Source organism: Salmo trutta, chromosome 35 (assembly GCF_901001165.1).
Source record: "Salmo trutta chromosome 35, fSalTru1.1, whole genome shotgun sequence".
NCBI lineage: Eukaryota > Metazoa > Chordata > Actinopteri > Salmoniformes > Salmonidae > Salmo > Salmo trutta.
The window spans coordinates 20881566-20906270 of NC_042991.1; the positions used below are offsets into that span (position 1 = coordinate 20881566).

The window sequence follows — 24705 nt, forward strand, 5'->3', positions numbered from 1 at the left end:
TGCACGCTGACACGGTCGTCAGGTATATGGTGTTTACTCCGACACATTGGTGCGTCTGGCTTCGGGTTAAGCGGGCATTGTGTCAAGAAACAGCGTGGCTTGGCTCGGTTGTGTTTCAGAGGACGCACGGCTCTCAACCTTCGCCTCTCCCGAGTCCGTACGGGAGTTGCAGCGATGGAACAAGACTAACTACCAATTGGATACCACGAAAATGGGGAGAAAAAAAAAAATATATATATATATATATATATATATATAAATAAAGAAAGAAAATCCCTCTGGGAGCAGTGCAGTAGATGGGATGAATCAAGTTGTCAGAGAGAATGAGAGACAAGCAGGATGGCTGCCCTCCTCTTCCTCCCCTTCTACAGATCCACCCAGTGGCAGCAGTCATTAGGGGTGAACACGGCCCCTCTGTGCCTGCCCACCCGGGACGACAGCAGAGACAAACACAAAGATGGTTAGTACGCGTATTCATCAGACGTGACATTTCAGCAAGGGCATAGAGGGGGCATTCAATCATAGGAGTCACACACACGACACAAACACACACAGACCTCACACTGGGATGATCATAGACTGAGTTATTAGACACATAGATAACAGATTGTTTAGAATGCTGGTTCATGGGGACTGGGGAGAGACTGGCCCAACTGATCGGGGGCAGGACCAATGTCTGTCTGTCTGTCTGTCTGTCTGTCTGTCTGTCTGTCTGTCTGTCTGTCTGTCTGTCTGTCTGTCTGTCTGTCTGTCTGTCTGTCTCTAGGGGAGGTAGAACCACATAGAATAGCAAAACAAACAACATGGCTAAGATATGCATTCAAATGAGTGTGTGTGGTGTGCGTGTGAGAAGAGAGGTGCAGTGGGTCCATCATTATGCTACAGCCAGAAGTGTATGTCTGAGTTAGCGACTGGTCTGGTCTGATCTGGACTATGCATCTCATTGACCTTTTGTGCGGCTCAGAGACAAACACACTCATTAGTGAGGGGATCCACGGCAACTGCTGGGCACAGGGCTGTCTGAGCACGGACACACTTCAGGGTTCCTCCATTGTCACCCCCACCACCACCTCCGCCTCTCCCCAGCCACCTCACTGTGGCCTAGATCAGGCAATCCTTGGGGCTGAAGCTCGTTTTGTCAAGAGGTGTCCTGGCTGGAGCTGGGTAATACCACAGTGGCAGTGGCTCCATACCAGTCAGGGATAGGGGTACTGAACTGTGGTGGTGCCTGAGTGGCATGATGCTCATTTACCAAGTCAAAGGAGCAGGTGTTTGAGTGAGAGTGTAGTGTTTTGTGGAGGTATCAGGAATGAACTGTAGCCATGAAGGACTAACTACTTTACTGGCAGCAGTCAGACACCTGAACGCCACAGCCATTTTTAAGCACGGTCATCAGCCACAGGCACTTCTTTCTCCCTGAGGTCACTGTGTCGCATTAAGTTACACCATCTTCTAATGCACAGCCCACGCCATCAGAGGTCATGTGTACCACTGGACTGACGTGGCTTTCCTGGCTGTAAATGGCTTGATAATTACAGGCTGCAGAACCACTGCAGCCACTGGTGTACCACTAATGGAAATGGAATGAGGTGAGATGGGAGAGAGGGACGATAGTGGTGAAAAGAGAAGAATGGGCCATATGGAAGATAGAGGTGAGACGGTTAAAGAGTGATGTAGAGGGAGAGAGGGAGACAGGAATGAGACAGGAGGGGTGAGAGACGGTGAGAGGGAGACAGGAATGAGACAGGAGAGGGGTGAGAGATGGTGAGAGGGAGACAGGAATGAGACAGGAGAGGGGTGAGAGACGGTGAGAGGGAGACAGGAATGAGACAGGAGAGGGGTGAGAGATGGTGAGAGGGAGACAGGAATGAGACAGGAGAGGGGTGAGAGATGGTGAGAGGGAGACAGGAATGAGACAGGAGAAGGGTGAGAGACGGTGAGAGGGAGACAGGAATGAGACAGGAGAGGGGTGAGAGATGGTGAGAGGGAGATAGGAATGAGAAAGGAGAGGGGTGAGATGAGAGAGAGAAGGGTCAGATGAGAGATAGGGGGACTTACGTTGTCCCCACTGTCCGCTGTTAGGGTTCAGGTAGTTGGGGTACAGTCCCTGGGGCTTATCAAGGCGATTCAGAACCTTCCGGATGTTCATGACCTAGGAGGCGGAACCAGAGAAATGAGTTTCTACTTTCTTCCTGCAACCTCATTGCCTCCTCATATTCCAGCAGCACGGCACAGTAATGCACTTTAAATGGCCTTGCTGCAGGGACGGCAGTTAAGGGAGGTATAAGAGAGACGCCTCTGAATCATAGCGGAAAGAAGGCATTTATCTGCGGAACAGGCGTTAACAAGAATAGTAATGAAGGTTGCGGCTATGAATAACATTGTCAGGCTGGCTGAGCACTCAGTTTAGACTGGTGTTAGCGCACTGGAATGGAAATGACGGTGCTGTGGATCCCTAGCTCTTACCTTCTCTGCGAAGGCTGGGTTCCCTGACAGCTTGGAGAGCTGCATGAACTCCAGGTGCAGGGTGCCGTACTCCGCCAGGATGCTGCTGCCTCCAGATGCCCATGGCCAGTTCCTCCCGATGCCACTGTAGACACAAAAGACAACACAGTTAACTCAGGTACTCCAAACAACCCCGTTGCAGCATAGGGGAGGCAGGTAGCCTAGCGGTTTAGAGCAAAAAGGTTGCTGGGTCGAATCCCAGAGCCGACATCGACAGGTGAAAAATGATGTGCCCTTGAGCAAGGCACTTAACTCTAATTTCTTCTGTAAGTCGCTCTGGATAAGAGCCTCTGATAAATTACTTAAATGTAAAATATAAAACAGCTCTACGAAATCTTAGGTACTCCAAACATCACTGCAGAGGAACATAACATCGCAAATTTACTCAGTCAAAATCCCCCCACACAAACATTCCCTCGAGAGCTCCCTCCTCCACAAGTCATCCACTTATTCATGGGGTCAAACCTTCCTTTCCTCTTATGAATGTCACATACAATACATCTGTTTAACATCATACCAAATTGACAGTGCGTGTGTGTCTTTACAATGTCCTGTACTATCTGTCCACAGTGTGTGTGTGTGTGTGTGTGTGTGTGTGTATGTGTGCGCGTGTGTCTTTACAATGTCCTGCACTATCTGTCCACAGTGTGTGACTGTAGGTGTCAGATGACTTTCTAAACAGCAGGCCCTGGTCAGAGCTGCCCTGACTTCTTTCTAGAACTCTCCTGAGTCGCCCTGATCGGACCGGCGTGTCAGTGCCCACTAACAGGACTAATAGCTACGTGTCAGCTTGCTAATGGTGCATAATCATTGTCTCCACAAATAATGGCTAGTGTCACTATTGTTATTAGAGTACAGGCAGATTTCTGTCATTAACACCACATGAGTCAGTCTGGCTATTACAGGAGGCTGGAGGGATCAGAGGGTAAGAGCCAAAAACACATCCGCTGAGTGTGTGTGTGTGTGTGTGTGTGTGTGTGTGTGTGTGTGTGTGTGTGTGTGTGTGTGCGTGCTACGGAAAATGTACTTTACTCAGACACCCAAATTGAACTGGCATCCCAATGACTTCATTACGAAAGCAAACTTGTTTGTAAACATTAGTATAACTAATTTGACCTTCCTCCGTGCCAAGAACTGAGCTGAAGCTGTTTTCTGTATTTTAGAAAAGGGCTGATAAATCCCAACAGCCAACAGCTCTGAATTCATTTGAGAAACAGACAGGCAGGCAATGCAGAAGCCTCCAGTCATTGGCAATGTGTATTAATAAGGTCTTAGTATTGCCACAATGTCATCATTCCTAACACTATTGCTAATGATCTTGCTCTTGGCTCGCTCACACACACACACACACACACACACACACACCCACCCTCAAGCACATACGTACGCCGCGTGCACACACCCATACGTACGTGCGCACACACACCCTCAAGCGCATACGTACGTGCGCACACACACCCTCAAGCGCATACGTACGTGCGCAAACATACCCTCAAGCGCAAACGTACGTACGTACGTGCGCACACACACCCTCAAGCGCATACGTACGTATGTGCGCACACACCCTCAAGCGCATAAGTACGTACGCGCGCACACACACCCTCAAGCGCGCGCGCACACACACACACACACACACACACACACACACACACACACACACACACACACGGCCTTGGAACGTGAGCTTTCATCCATCAGTTCCTGTAGTATGGGCCATAGGGAAGGAGAGAGGGGGAGAGACGTTCCTGTGGTATGGGCCATAGGGAAGGGGAGAGAAGTTCCTGTGGTATGGGACATAGGGAAGGAGAGAGGGGGAGAGAAGTTCCTGTGGTATGAGCCATAGGGAAGGGGAGAGGGGGAGAGAAGTTCCTGTGGTATGGGCCATAGGGAAGGGGAGAGGGGGAGAGAAGTTCCTGTGGTATGGGCCATAGGGAAGGGGAGAGAAGTTCCTGTGGTATGGGCCATAGGGAAGGGGAGAGGGGGAGAGAAGTTCCTGTGGTATGGGCCATAGGGAAGGGGAGAGGGGGAGAGAAGTTCCTGTGGTATGGGCCATAGGGAAGGGGAGAGAAGTTCCTGTGGTATGGGCCATAGGGAAGGGGAGAGGGGGAGAGAAGTTCCTGTGGTATGGGCCATAGGGAAGGGGAGAGGGGGAGAGAAGTACCTGTGGTATGGGCCATAGGGAAGGAGAGAGGGGGAGAGAAGTTCCTGTGGTATGGGCCATAGGGAAGGGGAGAGGGGGAGAGAAGGAGAAACAGCCAGGAGCATGCTGCTCAGCCTCTAACAACAACCGCTAAAGCAGTCATTTAGACTGCTGATGTTTATTTTTAAATGTACTCTGCCATTTTTTTTGTCATCCCCCTCTGTCCTTGACTTTCCTAAATAAGTATAACAGTGAGGGGAAAAAGTATTTGATCCCCTGCTGATTTTGTACGTTTGCCCACTGACAAAGAAATGATCAATCTATAATTTTAATGGTAGGTTTATTTGAACAGTGAAAGATAGAATAACAACAAAAAAATCCAGAAAAACGCATGTCAAAAATGTTATAAATTGATTTGCATTTTAAATGAGGGAAATAAGTATTTGACCCCCTCTCAATCAGAAAGATTTCTGGCTCCCAGGTGTCTTTTATACAGGTAACGAGCTGAGATTAGGAGCACACTCTTAAAGGGAGTGCTCCTAACTGCAGTTTGTTACCTGTAAAAAAGACACCTGTCCACAGAAGCAATCAATTGATCAATCAGATTTCAAACTCTCCACCATGGCCAAGACCAAAGAGCTCTCCAAGGATGTCAGGGACAAGATTGTAGACCTACACAAGGCTGGAATGGGCTACAAGACCATCGCCAAGCAGCTTGGTGAGAAGGTGACAACAGTTGGTGCGAAATGGGAGAAACACAAAATAACTGTCAATCTCCCTCGGCCTGGGGCTCCATGCAAGATCTCACCTCGTGGGGTTGTAATGATCATGAGAACGGTGAGGAATCAGCCCAGAACTACACGGGAGGATCTTGTCAATGATCTCAAGGCAGCTGGGACCATAGTCACCAAGAAAACAATTGGTAACACACTATGCCGTGAAGGACTGAAATCCTGCAGCGCCCGCAAGGTCCCCCTGCTCAAGAAAGCACATATACATGCCCGTCTGAAGTTTGCCAAAGAACATCTGAATGATTCAGAGGACAACTGGGTGAAAGTGTTGTGGTCAGATAAGACCAAAAATGGAACTCTTTGGCATCAACTCAACTCGCCGTGTTTGGAGGAGGAGGAATGCTGCCTATGACCATAAGAACTCCATCCCCACCGTCAAACATGGAGGTGGAAACATTATGCTTTGGGGGTGTTTTTCTGCTAAGGGGACAGGACAACTTCACCGCATCAAAGGGACGATGGACGGGGCCACGTACCGTCAAATCTTGGGTGAGAACCTCCTTCCCTCAGCCAGGGTATTGAAAATGGGTCGTGGATGGGTATTCCAGCATGACAATGACCCAAAACACACGGCCAAGGCAACAGGTCTGAAGATGTGGGGGTTTTATGACACCTCACGCCCATAATAAAACTTAGGCCACAGAGAAATTCCTTTGTCCTAACAATGGAGAACTAACGCATTCATTCATGAATGGCGACCTGGTAGCAATGCAACACCAAGATGAGTCCCTCGCCACGTTGATGGCATTCCTGTCGGATCCTGTCAACCACCCAGTGTCCGAACTGGCTTTGGCAGGTTCACACGACTTGCGTTCGCTGTACGCAACTAAACAGCACCTCACTTGTAGATGACCTATTGGTGTAGGTTTCAGAAACCGACACCGCTCGAAGGTGGGTGGTTCCTGAAACACAGAGGGGGATAATGATAGCTCATGCCCACGACGAGCCATGTGGAGGCCATAGGGGGGTCAAGGCTACATGTGAAACATTGCGACAGGTGGCCCACTGGCCTCACATGGAACAAGACGTGGCACGATACGTGAGGGGGTGTCTAGTTTGCTGCCAGTTTCAACCCTCCAAGCCACTTCACAGAGCACCCCTGCAACGCAAGGGTGTGTCTTACCCCTGGAGCTCGATCCAGATCGACTGGGTCGGCCCAGTTGCCAGGTCTGCCAGAGGCAACAAGTACCTCCTCACAGTGACTTGCGCATTCACAAAGTGGGTGGAGTGCCTGCCGGCGACCAATGACACAGCGGAAACCACTGCCGTTCTTTTGCTAAACCACGTTTTCAGTCGTTTCGGCCTGCCAGGAGAAACCGTGGACAGCGACAGAGGAACCCACTTTTCGGCAGCTGTAATGACCGAACTGTGGAAGCTCCTGGGAGTCAAAGCTAAACTCCACATCGCGTACCACCCTAGGAGCTCGGGGGGGGGTTGAAAGGAGCAACCAATCAATTGTCAGAATCTTGAGGAAATATGTGGCAGCCAACCACAAAGATTGGGACCTCAAACTCCCATTGGTACGGATGGCAATCAGAGCCACACGCAACAGGTCTACGGGAATGACACCCTTTGAGATGATGACAGGCCAGCAAATGACCCTTCCACTGCATCTCCTGTACCAACCAGGAGATGTCGCCGCAGCCACCGCCTACACGGCTCACCAATACGTGACCAACTTGCGGAACCATCTCCAGACTACCTTTGCGTACGCTCAAGGACAATTGGAAAGAAGTGCAGAAGGTGACAAGACCTATTACGACAAAAAAGCCTCACACCAGGTGTTCGAGGTCGGAGATAAGGTGTGGTACTACATATACACCAAACCCGCGGGCGTCGCAACAAAGTTCCTGCCCCACTGGACGGGGCCACACGAGATTGTGGTGAAGCTATCACCTGTAGCTTACCAGATCAAAATCAGCAAAGGTCGACAAAACGCCACATTAAAGTGGGTCCACCGGAACCAAATCAAGTTGTACACTCCCCCCATGGGAATAGAAGGGGTGCTAGCCAGCACCGAATAGATAAAAACCCTAGCAAAAAACCAGAGGTACTAAGAAAATTATTAAGTACCCTCAGCTGATCCCTTCCAGGAGACCAGTACGTTGCACCTAATATCTTTTATTCTCTTCCCAGCTACCAGATATACATCTGTTGTCACTAGTGATATCGTCCTGCGCCGTACTGATTAAAAATAAGAAAAACAGAAAAATAGTTGTCAAAACAATTTTTGTTTACGAATACAAACAACTGAAATAATCCAACGATCTCCGATTATGCGTTTCTGTAGGATGGAGTTCCTTTGGATGATCCTGACACTCTGCGCCCTGGTCAAAACCAACCCAGCAGACGTAATCACGAACGAACCCCCTACGGGAATCGTTCTCCGCGACGATCCAGGACTCCTCATAACTAACTGCAGAGTACACACGCAGAGGGTATATGTCCGCCTAGATGCAGAGAATGTGTACCGCCAACACATTCCACCTGCGGCGCATTTGAGTTGGGCCGGGGCTGACTGGACCAGCCAGGCAATTAAGCACGCCCAGCTAGACACTGCCCATATGTTGGCCCAACTCCAAAAGTTCACAGTAACCCAGTCAGAACTAGCTGAGCCCAGGCGAGAAAAACGATTCGTCGGGGCGCTACTATCGATAGGGGCAGCCGTAGGGTCACTATTTGCCCTAGGTACCACTGCCGTCAACGCAGTCAGTCTAGCCACAGTCAAGAGGAATGTTAGGGAGATTACTGAAGAGATGCCACTTATCCAGCAGCAGATGAAGGCACAGGCCCTTAGGTTGCAACATGTGGGAAAGTCTCTCCAGGACACTATTCTGGTGGTCAACACACACGCTACTCTCCTGAACAAAACTATCCTGTCTGTAGGAAAGCTAGCAGAGGTCATGAACCATGACTATGCCCATGTCCAATTGGTTCGATTGTTACTGGAGGATTTTCTCCGTGAAGTTAGCTCTTCTATGGACCACTTGGCCATGAATAGAATCCCCTCATAACTAGTGCCCCTCTCAATGGTGCACGACATATTGACCTCAGCTACTTCAACCACACTAAGGCCGTTACAATCACATTTGGCCTATAGTCTGGGGTCGGCCATCCCAATACACGTTGATGTTGATCGTAATGAAGTGGGTTTTCTACTGACGCTGCCGGTTGTTGAACTGGAGAATATCTATAGATTGAAAACGGTTCTCAATGTAGGATTTTGGCGCGACAGTACCCACGTAAAGATTGCCACGACCCCAGTTGTAGCTTACCAGGAAAACAACCCAGATTTCTATCTCACCCCTAACCTGCTAATGTGTACTCTAACCAAAGATGTCCACTACCTTTGTCCTAGCAAACCATTTGTCAGGGATAACACAGAGCGTCTTTGTGGTATTAAAGCTATCACCAGCGAAGAACGCTGTAGAGCCAAACTAACAGCCAGGGATGGGGCCACCACCACACAAGTGGAGGTGGTAGGGAACCGATGGTTGGTCAACACACCGTTCGCGTCCGCCACTATGACTTACGAACGCCATGACTCCATCACCCAATTGAACCTCCCCAACCAGACTGTTTTTGTTACGGTACCAGAGGGGGCGATTATTCACGTAGACGACCTCGCTCTATACCACCTTCCCGACGACCGGATAGACACAGAGATTGAAATGCCGGACGCTTTTGCTAAACGTTCCCTTGAGTTACCACACGCTATTCAATACCAAATCCAGTACGAGGGACCCATGACTGTTGATCTTAGCGTACTGGATGAGGCACTGTTAGTCGACCCGACTGACTACAGACCAAAAGATTGGTCTGTCGCCCGCTCTTGGACGGTGCCGGACAGTATCCTGACTGTTACCATGATCCTTGGTCTTATTTCCCTTGGCGTGTGCACCTACTACGTACACAGGCGCACACGTGCAATGGAAGACCTAATCAGGTCTTATACTAGGATCACCCGTGGGACGGAAGCGATCCCGATTTTTGGAAAGGTGGCAATGGATCCGGAAACCCTCTTACAGGGCCCAGTCCCAGCCTCCTCTCCCGATCTCGCTAGGTCAGCCCAGTAATGTCCCTAATGTAAGCTTTGGCCTTCAGGGGCCAAGTTTTTCCAAGTGCCTTAACTACCCACCTGCAAGTAGGATCACCCTAGACATGACATTAGAGACAATGCCATGATAGAGCTATTTAGCCAAGACCTTGGGCATATATAGAACATAGTCCATATTAGATGATTAAGGTGTGGTAGACATATTTTGTATACTTTTATGTTTTTATTCCAATTTTTCGTTTCATTACCTTTGACACTTAGGAAGCCTTAGAGCCAAGACGCTGCTCGTTTGGGGAGGAAATGTAATGATGTATTGCCTGAGTGTTGTGCGTCATTAACGTCTGCCAAGTTACTCCCTAGGTCCACTAACCGGGATAACCGGACGACGGACCGGAACACAGAGCCACTGCCAGACCTCCTAGGTCCATTCTGGTGGTGATCCACAGCTTGCGGAAAGCCTACCAGGGGGAACCACCAAAGGGGGGGGGGCTGCTCTGATGATCCACAGACCAGGACATCCGATGGTCATTCTTATGGTGGGTTGCAACATGCAGAATCATTCCAAGTTGAACCTACCAGAGGGGGACTGTCATGACTGTCCTGATCAGGTCAGGGTACAGGAGACCACCACCCTACAGATTATCTCCCAAACCCCCAACAGAGGAGGAGAGATCTAGGGGTCTGAAGATGTGGGGGTTTTATGACACCTCACGCCCATAATAAAACTTAGGCCACAGAGAAATTCCTTTGTCCTAACAATGGAGAACTGGCCTCAGAACATTAAACATGCAATAAAGGGACTTTGGAACAATGGTTTCCGTCAGCCACAATGGTGGTCATGACGAGAGGTGGAATATTAAAATGTATGTAACTTTTGTATTGTTTTTAAAGGTTAAGAGATGACGTTATTATGAAAACATTGTACCTTTAAGAGTTTTCCCAGTATATGCCTGATGTTTATACATTGTACGCTGTTTGGAAAATATCCAAATCAAACAGAATGTTTTGGTAAAGATGAAATGTGAAGTTAGTGTCTAAAATCGGATTTTTAGCCAAATCTAAGCCTTGCCCCCTTTACTTGGTCCGCCCAGAGAATTGCCCTAAAGGCGGTTACACCCACTTCTGACCCGAGGGTATAAGACAGGAGAGGGAAGAATTAACATAGGAGACTAATTGACCCCAAGCTGCAGCGAAGGTCTAACAAAGTCGACGAACCCCAAAACAAAACACAAGGTTGAAGACAAAGAAATCTTTTTCTACACGAGCTACGGACGAGTAGCTGTGTCTAAGCGGGTGAATTCAAGCCGAACCACCCAGTCTCCACTCTCCATCAAATCGTGGTATCTTAACCGTTCGAGTCCGACGCTGTGAGCTCTGAGCTACAGAGCTGTCTGTCCTCAGAAGACCACGAGGGATCAGACCACTAAGCCAAGAAGGACACTGACATCGTGAGGACAACCAGAGAGTTGCGCCGGAGAAGTGCGTCATTGAGAAGCCTAAGCGACCCACGCGGAGCTTCCCACCTGAGACCTCCAACACGTAATTACATCATTATATTCTGACCCATAAGAGCGGCAGTTCGGGGCAAGGCTAAGTTTTAAATAAGCATAGCTGACAAATGAACCCAAATGTATATTTCTCTCGTGTACTTCCTTTGTTTCTCTCTCTTTTAAATCCCCATTTTGGGTAACACGCGCCATAGTGTGTTGGCCCGTTATACTAAGTCCTAATCAATAGCTAGACTGTGTTTTGTGTATGTGTATTTTTATCATCATTTTAGCTTGCTAGTAAATAAATAATCAACTAAGATTGGTGTGGTAAATTCAGTGGTAAAGCCCGGGTCCGTGCAGATTCCCGGATTATGCGACGTTCAGATTATGAGACTGTAGAGGAAATTGATTAATTTGGCGACTGTTGTAAAATCGATATTCTGATATCCTTTGAGTTAATTTGGGAAATAGAAACTCAATCAAAACAATGTTCCCATGGTGCCCCAGGTTAATGAGTTAATAATTGCTTGATTCATTGCTTAATTCATTTAATCACGCAATTATAAACCGTTAATCATTCGATGAGCAACAGTCATCACATTAACTAATACAACGTCACGACAGTGTCAAAGGCTTTTATTGACAATTACATGAATTTGATGCAAAGAGTCAATATTTGCAGTGTTGACCCTTCTTTTTCAAGACCTCTGCAATCCGCCCTGGCATGCTGTCAATTAACTTCTGGGCCACATCCTGACTGATTGCAGCCCATTTTTGCATAATCAATGCTTGGAGTTTGTCACAATTTGTGAGTTTTTGTTTGTCCACCCGCCTCTTGAGGATTGACCACAAGTTCTTAATGGGATTAAGGTCTGCAGAGTTTCCTGGCCATGGACCCAAAATATCGATGTTTTGTTCCCCGAGCCACTTAGTTATCACTTTTGCCTTATGGCAAGGTGCTCCATCATGCTGGAAAAGGCATTGTTCGTCACCAAACTGTTCCTGGATGGTTGGGAGAAGTTGCTCTCGGAGGATGTGTTGGTACCATTCTTTATTCATAGCTGTGTTCTTAGGCAAAATTGTGAGTGAGCCCACTCCCTTGGCTGAGAAGCAACCCCACATATGAATGGTCTCAGGATGCTTTACTGTTGGCATGACAGAGGACTGATGGTAGCGCTCACCTTGTCTTCGCTGGACAAGCTTTTTTCCAGATGCCCCAAACAATCGGAAAGGGGATTCAGAGAAAATGACTTTAACCCAGTCCTCAGCAGTCCAATCCCTGTACCTTTTGCAGAATATCAGTCTGTCCCTGATGTTTTTCCTGGAGAGAAGTGGCTACTTTGCTGCCCTTCTTGACACCAGGCCATCCTCCAAAAGTCTTCACCTCACTGTGCGTGCAGATGCACTCACACCTGCCTGCTGCCATTCCTGAGCAAGCTGTGTACTGGTGGTGCCCCGATCCCGCAGCTGAATCAACTTTAGGAGACGGTCCTGGCGCTTGCTGGACTTTTGGGCGCCCTGAAGCCTTCTTCACAACAATTGAACCGCTCTCCTTGAAGTTCTTGATGATCTGATAAATGGTTGATTTAGGTGCAATCTTACTGGCAGCAATATCCTTGCCTGTGAAGACCTTTTTGTGCAAAGCAATGATGACGGCACGTGTTTCCTTGCAGGTAACCATGGTTGACAGAGGAAGAACAATGATTCCAAGCACCACCCTCCTTTTGAAGCTTCCAGTCTGTTATTCAAACTCAATCAGCATGACAGAGTGATCTCCAGCCCTGTCCTCATCAACACTCACACCTGTGTTAACAAGAGAATCACTGACATGATGTCAGCTGGTCCTTTTGTGGCAGGGCTGAAATGCAGTGGAAATGTTTTTGGGGGATTCAGTTCATTTGCATGGCAAAGAGGGACTTTGCAAATAATTGCAATTCATCTGATCACTCTTCATAACATTCTGGAGTATATGCAAGTTGCCATCATACAAACTTAATATTTGTGTCCTTCTCAAAACTTTTGGCCACGATAGTACACAGTGAGAGCGTGCGTAACTTTATGAGTCCCGTGTAGCTCAGTTGGTACAGCATGGTGCTTGCAACAACAGGGTTGTAGGTTTGATTCCCACGTAGGACCAAAATGTATGCTGAACAACTTTCAATATCTTGGAAAATATCCACATTGGGCAGCAGGTGAGCGAATGTGGTGATGAGGCTTGTGGAACCAAATACAATTTATTCACTTCAGTGTCAAGTTGTTTGTAAAGAAAACAAGTCTGGCCGGCACCATGAACAAAGTGAAACGGGAGCTCCCTCTCTCTGCACAAAATAACGCACCTGCACAGCTGTTTACTCCATAATGCTGCTGAAGAATGACAAGACAACGGGAGCTCAATAAAGAGAAAACCAGAGACTATTACGCACTACAACCAAAAAAGGTATGTCAAAGAAAATTGTGTCAACTGTTAGGACAAGGAATAGCAGCTAAATTCATTCCAAATGATGCCATTGCGTGAAGATGTGCACGAGCTGACAATAATGGATTTTTTTTTTTTTTTTACAGATGTCATATTGATACTTATATTCATTATAATGCCATTATTGCTTTAGTGCTGAGTTTCACTATTTATCAAGGCCACTTGTAATGGTGTTTAGGCTGTGTACAATCTGCTACCATGTTCTAACAGATATGTACTACCATGTTCTAACACATAGGTTTTAACAAAGGCCTACACAAACTAATGAAAATGCTATTGTGTTATATATAAAAATATATATATAAATAAAAATATGATCTATATATATATATACTGCTCAAAAAAATAAAGGGAACACTTAAACAACACAATGTAACTCCAAGTCAATCACACTTCTGTGAAATCAAACTGTCCACTTAGGAAGCAACACTGATTGACAATAAGTTCCACATGCTGTTGTGCAAATGGAATAGACAACAGGTGGAAATTATAGGCAATAAGCAAGACGCCCCCAATAAAGGAGTGGTTCTGCAGGTGGTTCTGCAGGTGGAGACCACAGACCACTTCTCAGTTCCTATAGCTTCCTGGCTGATTTTTTGGTCACTTTTGAATGCTGCCGGTGCTTTCACTCTAGTGATAGCATGAGACGGAGTCTACAACCCACACAAGTGGCTCAGGTAGTGCAGCTCATCCAGGATGGCACATCAATGCGAGCTGTGGCAAGAAGGTTTGCTGTGTCTGTCAGCATAGTGTCCAGAGCATGGAGGCGCTACCAGGAGACAGGCCAGTACATCAGGAGACGTGGAGGAGGCCGTAGGAGGGCAACAACCCAGCAACAGGACCGCTACCTCCGCCTTTGTGCAAGGAGGAACAGGAGGAGCACTGCCAGAGCCCTGCAAAATGACCTCCAGCAGGCCACAAATGTGCATGTGTCTGCTCAAACGGTCAGAAACAGACTCCATGAGGGTGGTATGAGAGCCCGACGTCCACAGGTGGGGGTTGTGCTTACAGCCAAACACCGTGCAGGACGTTTGGCATTTGCCAGAGAACACCAAGATTGGCAAATTCGCCACTGGCGCCCTGTGCTCTTCACAGATGAAAGCAGGTTCACACTGAGCACGTGACAGACGTGACAGAGTCTGGAGACGCCGTGGAGAACGTTCTGCTGCCTGCAACATCCTCCAGCATGACCGGTTTGGCGGTGGATCAGTCATGGTGTGGGGTGGCATTTCTTTGGGGGGCCGCACAACCCTCCATGTGCTCGCCAGAGGTAGCCTGACTGCCATTAGGTACCGAGATGAGATCCTCAGACCCCTTGTGATATGCTGGTGCGGTTGGCCCTGGGTTCCTCCTAATGCAAGACAATGCTAGACCTCATGTGGCTGGAGTGTGTCAGCAGTTCCTGCAAGAGGAAGGCATTGATGCTATGGACTGGCCCGCCCATTCCCCAGACCTGAATCCAATTGAGCACATCTGGGACATCATGTCTCGCTCCATCCACCAACGCCACGTTGCACCACAGACTGTCCAGGAGTTGGCGGATGCTTTAGTCCAAGTCTGGGAGGAGATCCCTCAGGAGACCATCCGCCACCTCATCAGGAGCATGCCCAGGCGTTGTAGGGAGGTCATACAGGCACGTGGAGGCCACACACTACTGAGCCTCATTTTGACTTGTTTTTGGACATTACATCAAAGTTGGATCAGCCTGTAGTGTGATTTTCCACTTTAATTTTGAGTGTGACTCCAAATCCAGACCTCCATGGGTTGATAAATTGGATTTCCATTGATTATTTTTGTGTGATTTTGTTGTCAGCACATTCAACTATGTAAAGAAAAAAGTATTTAATAAGATTATTTCTTTCATTCAGATCTAGGATGTGTTAAGTGTTCCCTTTATTTTTTTTATTTTTTTGATATATATATATATAAATAAAAATATGATCATGTATATATATATATATATAAATAAAAATATGATCATGTATATATGTATATATATATATATATATATATATATATATATATATTCCAATGTTACCCAAGGCCTTCATAAACACAACCAAATCATGATAGCATATATGAAATGTATTAATTCCACAGTTAGAATGCTACAGTCAGAATGACTGCTCATTAGCTTGAAGGGGGCCCTTCGAGGCCCGGCGGTTCTAGTGTTAAGGACGGGAGCGTGGCTGTGCATAGTAATTACCCCCTCACCCACATGCTGTGCCAAAACTATTTGTTTTTCATTACACAGCTGATTAAATAATGTTACACAAATTCTGGAAAAATCACACAAATACTGTATCAGAGAGGAAAGGAAACGGAGAGAAAGCGTCTGTTCTTGGGTCAGAAAACCTAATTGGTGTTTATGATTGAGACTTAATCAGATTGCCACAGCCTGGGATGGAGTTGATACGCATGTTAATGATGGTGAGTCGTGTGTGTGTGTGTGTTTGTGTGTTTGAGAGTGTTTGTGGTAACTGGGCATGTGCTTGTTTAGTGTGACATCTGTGTCTGTGAGTGTGTTTGTGGTTAGCATGTGTGTATACCTCAAGCATGTGTGTTTATTTGTCAAGAGTGTATGTGCTCCGAGGAGGATCAGACGACAATAGTGTCAGCAGTGCACCTGGTGCAGCAGCCGGCCAGGAGGTTGAGGGAGCTGGATGGAGGTAGACCTGCCATCTCTCCATAATGCTCCATTACAATACAGTGGGGCTCTTGCCTGTATTGTGGCACAGCACTGCCATGTCCTCGCTCTCCAGACTCGAAGAGCTGCATTAAACCTGAACAATCATGTCGACTGCTCTGCGCTCTCTCACGGAGTCCCTGAAATGGAGCCTCCCTCCCTTTCGCTCTCTCCCTCTCTATATCTCCTTCTCGGAGTCTTTCTCCCTCCCTCTATACCGCTGTATCTCTCTGTCTGTTTCCCTCCCTCCCTCACTCTGCAGGTCTCCCTCCCTCACTATCTCTGACTGTCTCCCTCCTTCCCCTCACGGAAGACACCTGGACATATCACCATCCATCCATCTGTGGTCTGTGTCAAATCCCTTCTTAAGCCCTCTGATGAGAGCTAAATCCCCAGGAAGAATAACAAGAGGGAGCCTAAAACAAGCACAGGGCTAAACCTAAAGGGACAGGGCTGAGGGAGGGGGAGGAGTGGGGTTGAAATGGCACATTTAAAGTACAGTGTAGTACAGGGAGGGGCCCCTACTGGATGTCCTCTCTCCCTCTACCTCACCTTACTGCTCACTCTCCAAGTTGAAACTTGAATCAACTTGAAACTATCCCTCTTCCTCTCCTTCCTCTCTGTTTAATACACAATGCTAATGATTGCCTAAGGTCTGAAGTGTGTGGGCACTGGGTAGGCTACAGTCCAAGTTCGGTGGTATTTAGCCGTTCCTCTTAAGGGAAAGAAAGAGAGACGCAGGCTGGCACTGAAATCTGCAGCTCTGAGGACATAATGCAGTGGCTGACAGAACCTTGAGAGAACACAAACATCTTACTGGACAATGAACTAACAGTGGCACTGTGATAAAGTCCACTTCACTCCAGTCAGGTGCCAATGTTTTTATGTCTGGGTAGCATCCACACAGAATGGATACTGAAGCTTTGGCTCACTGCTTCCTGTTGTTAGCTCTTAGTTCCAAACTGGATCTCTCCTCCATATCTCTTCCTCTTCCTACCTCCGGGTGAAAGGGAAGCTATAGATCCACAGTTAAGGGCTTAATTAAGGGTTCATTCTTTAAATCACGCCAGCCTTCCGTGTCCAGGGGTGCTAAGGAGGCTGGGTGGGGTATTTGGGGATCCTTGTGGGAGACTACCTCCAGCAGCAGTAACGCTATTGGCCTTTTTGTATACTTCAGAAAATCACAGGTATCTGTAATCATCTCTGGCCCTCTGTGTGGCCTTATCTCATGTAAAATAAAAAATGACATTGCTGTAAAACATTATCCTAAATATAAACCATCAACTTAGTGAATACCATTGGTGTTTAATATGAGGGTTTCAGCATGAAATATCCTTTATATATATATTTTTACACACTTTCATTTATTTTACTATGTCAATATGTCTTTGTTGTAAATGTTTAGTTGCCAAACTGGTATCAGTTGTGAAAAGTCAATAGTTGGAAGAGTTGCAGAGTTATTGAAAATAATGCCATTGTTGATTGTTTTTTTTCATCAAATTAGGCTATTTTCTCTTGAACAATATGGTCTATCTACTAGAAACTCAGACAACATGATACAGATATAAAAAATGTATACTATTTATATGAATCATTTTTTAAAAGTTATTCAATTATAAATTACGAAAGTTAACATAGATTGCCATTGACGACCTCTTAATTACCAAAATTACAGAAGATTCCGGTAATTCTCACCCCTTCCCTTTGGCCCAGTGGCACCAACTATCAACTTCAGGCTAACCTGGTTTCGTCAGGCCAGAGCTAAAAACGGCTGATGTAATTCATATTTGAATTACAGCAGATGAAGCGGTGCCCCTGTGTCACCGTGTGGAAAACCTCAAGGGCTTTTCTAATTGAGCCACTCGGAATCTAGGCTTATTAATCAAACTACTTTCCCCAGATTCCCGGGATTGATTGCACAGCCTGAGAGTGAACCGCAATGAGGAAATCTGCTAAAGCTGGCGTATTTCATGCCAATACGGAGGGGAAAAAAACGAGAGTTAGCTTTAACTTTGTGTGATGCTGGCGTATTTCATGCCAATACGGAGGAGAAAAAAAATAGTTAGCTTTAACTTTGTGTGTGATGACATCCACTTTAAAGTCAATTAGATTGGAGAGTAATTTCCTGCTTGACATTTTATCAGGGGGAAAAAGGGGAATTCAAAAAGACATACATCAAATGGAGCCATTATTCTCTGAGGAGGGAGACTAATGTTTAATTATGAGCGCTAATACATCAGGCCTGGAGTCTGGCCTTCCTGGACCTGCTCTCTGTCCCCAGAACAAACGCTCCATTGAAAAACGGTGCAGTGTGGCTAACGACATTGCTTCTACACCGAGGTACCAATATAGAACCTGTCTTATTGAATCACCACCTACTGAGGAGAGCAAATCTACACCAAGGCATTGTGAACTGTTGACAGTAAATTACATTCACGGGAGGCAGACACTTGAGTTTAACCGGTTCAACAGAAATCAACGTCCCCTCGCATTTGTTAGAATTCAAGAAGCCTTCAATACGTGAAACCTATTCATTACTCTTTTTCCCCTCCACTTGCAATTACTGTGGGGGGGGGTAACTTATCTTCTTCGCCTGTCCAACACATGTCATTTGGTGAAATAAATAAACAATTTTCCAAGCATTAGCATGGATGCTGCTGACAGCACTGTTGTTATGGCGTCAGTGAATGTTTTTTGTTGCTCTCTATTATTCTTTTGTCCTCTTTCTAAGAGTGTCATTTTTTTGTCGGGTTGTTGCTAGCGTTAGTAAGTACCAGGGGCAAAGCCCTTCATTGCTGGGTGCTATTACCACGCCCTCCGCTGCTCTCTGCCCAGGACCTGGAAGAGCTTGATAGGGTAAATGGGACTAGCGATGAGCCAGTTCTTTTGAAATAGGATATGGTACAAAGAGTACTTCTGTTTAAAACAACAACATTTTTCTTGGACATGTAAAATGAGCTTCTATTCATTTAAAATGTGAACACCACCAGATCAGATCGCTATGCTGCTGGAGCGTATTTAAGCAATAAGGTCTGAGGGGGTGTGGTATATGGCCAATATACAACGGCTAAAGGCTGTTCTTAGGCACGACCCAGTTTATAATTAACAATTACCTAGCCTCCAAAGACCAGTGGTGGAAAAAGTACCCAATTGTCATACTTGAGTAAACGTAAAGATACCTTAATAGAAAATGACTCAAGAAAAGTCAGTCACCCAGTAAAATACTAGTTAAGTAGAAGTCAGAAAGTATTTGGTTTTAAATATACTTAAGTATCAAAAGTAAATGGAATTGCAAAAATATACTTAAGTAACAAATGTAAAAGTATAAATAATCTCAAATTCCTTATATTAGGCCAACCAGACGGCATGATTTTCTTATTTTAATTTACGGATAGCCAGGGGCACACTCCAACACTCAGACACACGAAGCACGTGTGTTTAGTGAGTCCGCCAGATCAGAGGCAGTAGGGATGACCAGGGATGTTCTATTTGATAAGTGTGTGAACTCAACCATTTTCCTGTTCTGTTCAGCATTCAAAATGTAACGAGTCATTTTGGGTGTCAGGGAACATGTATGGGAGTAAAAAGTACATCATTTTCTTTAGGAATGTAGTGGCATAAAAGTCAAAGTTGTCCAAAATATAAATAGTAAAGTAAAATACAGATAACCCAAAAAACGATTTAAGTAATACTTTTGATGTATTTTTTACTTAAGTATTTTACACCACTGCCAAAGACAGAAATATTACCCATGAGGTTATTTGACCACATTAAATAATGACTGCAATTTAAAGCCAGATATTCAATCATGATTAGCCTTTTAGTAAAACAAAAGCAACCTGTTCTGTATGCTAGTGTATGCTTAAATTCCACAGTGCACAGCAAGGTACAGTCAATATACAAAAAGAACATTGCAGCAATTTGCTTCATAAGCAGTGGGGTAAGGAGGTGGTAGACTATTACCCTTGCTGTGCTGGTTTTCACCACCACCACTGGCTTGAATGGATAAAAAGATTACTCACAGCAGTGGCCTTTAATTATTTTTGACTATATTCCAAACCGGGGGAAGAAATAATAACAGCAAGAATGCTAGTTTCTCACAACGTGGAGATTTGTCACTGGAGTCTTAGTGCTTGTCATTATGTCACCATACTATAATTTGTCAATCAAATAAATAATTACTACATTTTTGTGTGATATTGCTATGGTTTTCTTGGTATTGTTCCACTAGCTTCTTATACATGCTATACATACATGCAATCTTGCAATGGCTTATCTAGAATAGAATAAAGGCCTAGTTTGCCTTTGGCCAAAGGAAAGATTAGCACATCTGCCCCCAAAACTCTGGAACTCTCTCTCCCCAACCACCCGCAACTCTGACTCACCACCTACAAAAACAATACAATTAAAAACATTTGTTCAGTCAGGCATTCCTATCAGCTTAGCTCACTCTTACATGCTGACCACACTGCTCGCGAGCGTCTGCGTAGCCAGGCGCTAAAATATATCTTGGTTCTTATTTTTTTATATTCTTTGCTGTACAGTGTCCTTTTTTGGGGGTGTTTAAATTACACATATTACTAAAGATGAAAAAAAAAGAAGAAGAAAATCATATAATTGACACTGTACCATGTGTGAGAATGCTGGACCCACCCACGCACTCTCTCACACACACGCAACCACACACGCACATACACGTATCGCCGTGTGCCCCTGACCAAGCACCCTCCTCTAACAATTTCCCATTTAATGGAATTTAGGCAGGTTAAGTCAAGTTAAGCTGATGTCAGGCTTTGGCGGCAGGGAAATTTGATTTGAGAATCCTTTATCTTGCTTATGGTCCTAATAAAAGTAAATGGGAGGGGGTGTGGAACATAGATAAGCCCAAGGAAATGGGGTCAAAGAACATATTTCTGTGTGTTGAACAGAGGGGGAGGCACTGCTTCAGTGCCAGGGTTCATTGGCCAGCACACTTTGACAGTCCAGGAGGAAGTTTCCAACTACCATTACCACATTTGCTAACTAGCATTAGCGTAATGACTGGACGTCTATGGGACCAGCTAGCATGCAATGGTAGTTCGTTTCGTGAGCAAATGCTACCTCTAACTTCCTTCATACTGGACACAGACATAAAAATGGTATCCACAAGTTCATCTGACTCTGGGAAAGTAGATAAAGGGCCTCATTGCCAAAATCCCAAACTATCCCTTTGAGAGCACATACTTCCGTCCCTCCTGAGGGCTAGCATTAACAATGAAATAGTTGGATGTTTGTTAATGAAAAGCATCTCTTCTGTAGAACTTTTGACTAGAGATACTTTCTATAACCTCTGAAGAAAGTCGTCCGTAGAACGCTTTTGAACTTGTGGCTGACTTCAGAGACTCTTGATAGGGAAAACTAAGTCACATTATGACACTTTTATGTGAGGTTAAAGAAATGGACAGTCCAAAGGGTCACGGAATTTGGAGGGATGAAGCTTAGAGTCTGTTGGAGAACTGCTGAGGGTGAGAGGGGGCTACTGTGAGGGGCTGCTACTGTCCCAGTACATCGAAAGGCTTCTTCTGATCCTCATCAGACAAGCTGAGAGGGTGTCTGTCTGTCTGTCTGTCTGGTACACCTGTACCGTTTACTCCACAATAAGACAGGAAATGTCCTTTCACTCCATTACTCATCCTCATCTCCCTAAACATTAGAGGGCTGTCACAGAGTACTTTTCCCCCTAGAACAAACCCACACACCTAAATTTAGGCAATTATTACCGCGGCTTGAGTACATTTGTAATTGCTCCCGCATTTCAAACAAACTGCTTCAGTGGTTTTGAAACTGTATCATGAAAGTAATGTCTGTTCCATTTGACTTTCAGAAAGAAGAAAATAGACGCAAAAGTTAAGGGAAGAATTGTGATAGTGTTTGATTTCACATAAAGGAATCTAGTCATGTAGCTAGCACAAATATTTTACCATTGCCTCTTTGATGAAAGGTTGAATTAATATTTACGTAAAAACACAATCCCTCAAACAGCTAATTAAATAATCCAATCCCTCTGGTGTAGATTTGTTTGATTATTCTAGCGGTATGATTCTTGTCGATTAATGTAAACCACGAGATGAAAATACTTTGTTCAAGAACAAAGACATCTCCTCCACTCCAGGAGGATGAAAAGGGGGACAAACAAACAAGCAGAGAACAGAAGAGATGAAGCCATCAGATTGATTACGTGACCCTGGAACAACAATTAGCGGTGAATGAGGTAGCAAGCCTGTATGCCAGGAACTCTCTACTTCGGTGTTCATAGGAGAACCATCCATCTGTGACCTGAGAGGACCTCTCTCACCGGGATAGCGATGAAGACACACAAAGGATGAAGCAGAATACCTCTGCATTTTCTGCTCAATTACCAACCATCAATGGCCTCAATGAATGCGCTCTGGCCCAGTCTATACTCACAGTGATTTGCATGGCTAGGATCATCTGGAAGTCCATAGAAGGGAGGAAGAGGAGGAAAGGATAGAGGTAGGGGGCTATGGACCCAGAGAGAGAGAGAGCGCGAAAGAGGGGGTGTGATTTGACCACGCTCCCTTCGGGTACACCCAGTGCCACAGGCCCTTTCTAGCTCAATCTGGGTCAAGGTTGTGGCACACCGCTAAGAGTAAAATCAATAGTTTTCTTGTTCACCCATCAGCCCTGGTTCTTTCCATCCTTCCTTCATATGCTGGATGTGTATGGATTGGAAGAAGTAGCCTTTAAAAGCCTCCTCATGTGTCACTCTGCTAGCAGCCTCCAGCAGTTAATGACTGAAGTTCTCTCTCATGTTTATTTTGGATTTATTTCACCTTTATTTAAGCTGAGAGTCATGCTGAGACCCAGGTCTATTTCGCAGATGAGCCCTGCATAAACACATCAATAAAACAACCAGTACACTATATAACAGTGCATTCGTAAATATTCAGATCCCTTGACTTTTTTAAACATTTTGGTACATAACAGCCTTATTCTAAAATTGATTAAATCGTTTTCCCCTCATCAATCTACATACAATACCCCATAATGACAAAGCAAAAACAGGTTGTCATCTTTTCAAATGTATAAAAAAAAAATGGAAATATGACATTTATTCAGACCCTTTACTCAGTACTTTGGTTGAAGCACCATTTGCAGCAATTACAGCCTCGAGTCTTCTTGGGTATGACGCTACAAGCTTGGCACACTTGTATTTGGGGAGTTTCTCCCATTCTTCTCTGCAGATCCTCTCAAGCTCTATCAGGTTGGATGGGGAGTGTCACTGCACAGCTATTTTCAGGTCTCTCCAGAGATGTTTGATCGGGTTAAAATCCGGGCTCTGGCTGGACCACTCAAGGACATTCAGAGACTTGTCCCGAAGCCACTCCTGTGTTGTCTTGGCTGTGTGCTTAGTGTCGTTGTCCTGTTGGAAGGTGAACCTTCATCCCAGTCTAAGATCCTGAGAGCTCTGGAGCAGGTTTTCATCAAGGATATCCCTGTACTTTGCTCTGTTAATCTTTCCCTCGATCCTGACTAGTCTCTCAGACCCTGCCACTGAAAACATTCCCACAGCATGATGCTGCCACCACCACCACCACGCTTCACCGTAGGGATGGTGCCTGGTTTCCTGACGGACATGACGCTTGGAATTCAGGCCAAAATGTTCGAATTTGGTTACATCAGGCCAGAGAATCTTGTTTTTCATGGTCTGAGAGTCCTTTAGGTGCCTTTTGGCAAACTCCAAGCAGGCTGTCATGTGCCTTTTACTGAGGAGTGGCTTCCGCCTGGCCACTCTACCATAAAGGCCTGATTGGTGGAGTGCTGCAGAAATGGTTAACCTTCTAGAAGGTTCTCCCATCTCCACAGTGGAACTCTGGAGCTCTGTCAGAGTGACCATCGGGTTCTTGGTCACCTCCCTGACCAAGGCCCTTTTCCTCCGATTGCTCAGTTTGGCCGGGCGGCCAGTTCTAGGACGAGTCCTGGTAGTTTGAAACGTCTTCCATTTAAGAACGATGGAGGCCACTGTGTACTTGGGAACCTTCAATGCTGCACACATTTTTTGGTACTCTTCCTCAGATCTGTGCCTCGACACAATTCTGTCTCGAAGCTCAATGGACAATTCCTTCGACCTCATGGCTTGGTTTTGCACTATCAACTGTGGGACCTTATATAGACTGGTGTGTGCCTTTCCAAATCATGTCCAATCAATTGAATTTACCACAGGTGGACTCCAATCAAGTTGTAGAAACATCTCAAGGATGATCAATGGAAACAGGATGCACCTGAGCTCAATTTCAAGTCTCAGAGCAAAGGGTCTGCTACTTATGTAAATAAGGTATTTCTGTTTTTTATTTTTAATACATTTATAAAAACCTGTTTTTGCTTTGTCATTACGAGGATTTTTTAAATTAATCCATTATAGAATAAGGCTGTAACGTAACAAAATGTGGAAAAAGGGAAGGTGTCTGAATGCCCTGTACATATCTATACACACACATCAATTACACAACACATGAAAAGCAAACACAAAACACCAAAAGCAAAACACCACCATATGAAA

General features: G+C 45.6%; 1 protein-coding gene across 1 annotated transcript in view; it reads right to left on the reverse strand.

The window, feature by feature from the left end:
• Nucleotides 1–24705, reverse strand: part of LOC115174842 (mannosyl-oligosaccharide 1,2-alpha-mannosidase IA-like) — a 175925-nt gene that overhangs the window by 19032 nt on the left and 132188 nt on the right. Inside the window, exons 6-7 of the mRNA XM_029733787.1 lie at nt 2467–2590; nt 2059–2152 (exon numbers count right to left, since the gene is read on the reverse strand). Coding sequence (XP_029589647.1) covers nt 2059–2152; nt 2467–2590 — 218 coding nt within the window. The remainder of the gene's footprint in view (nt 1–2058; nt 2153–2466; nt 2591–24705) is intronic.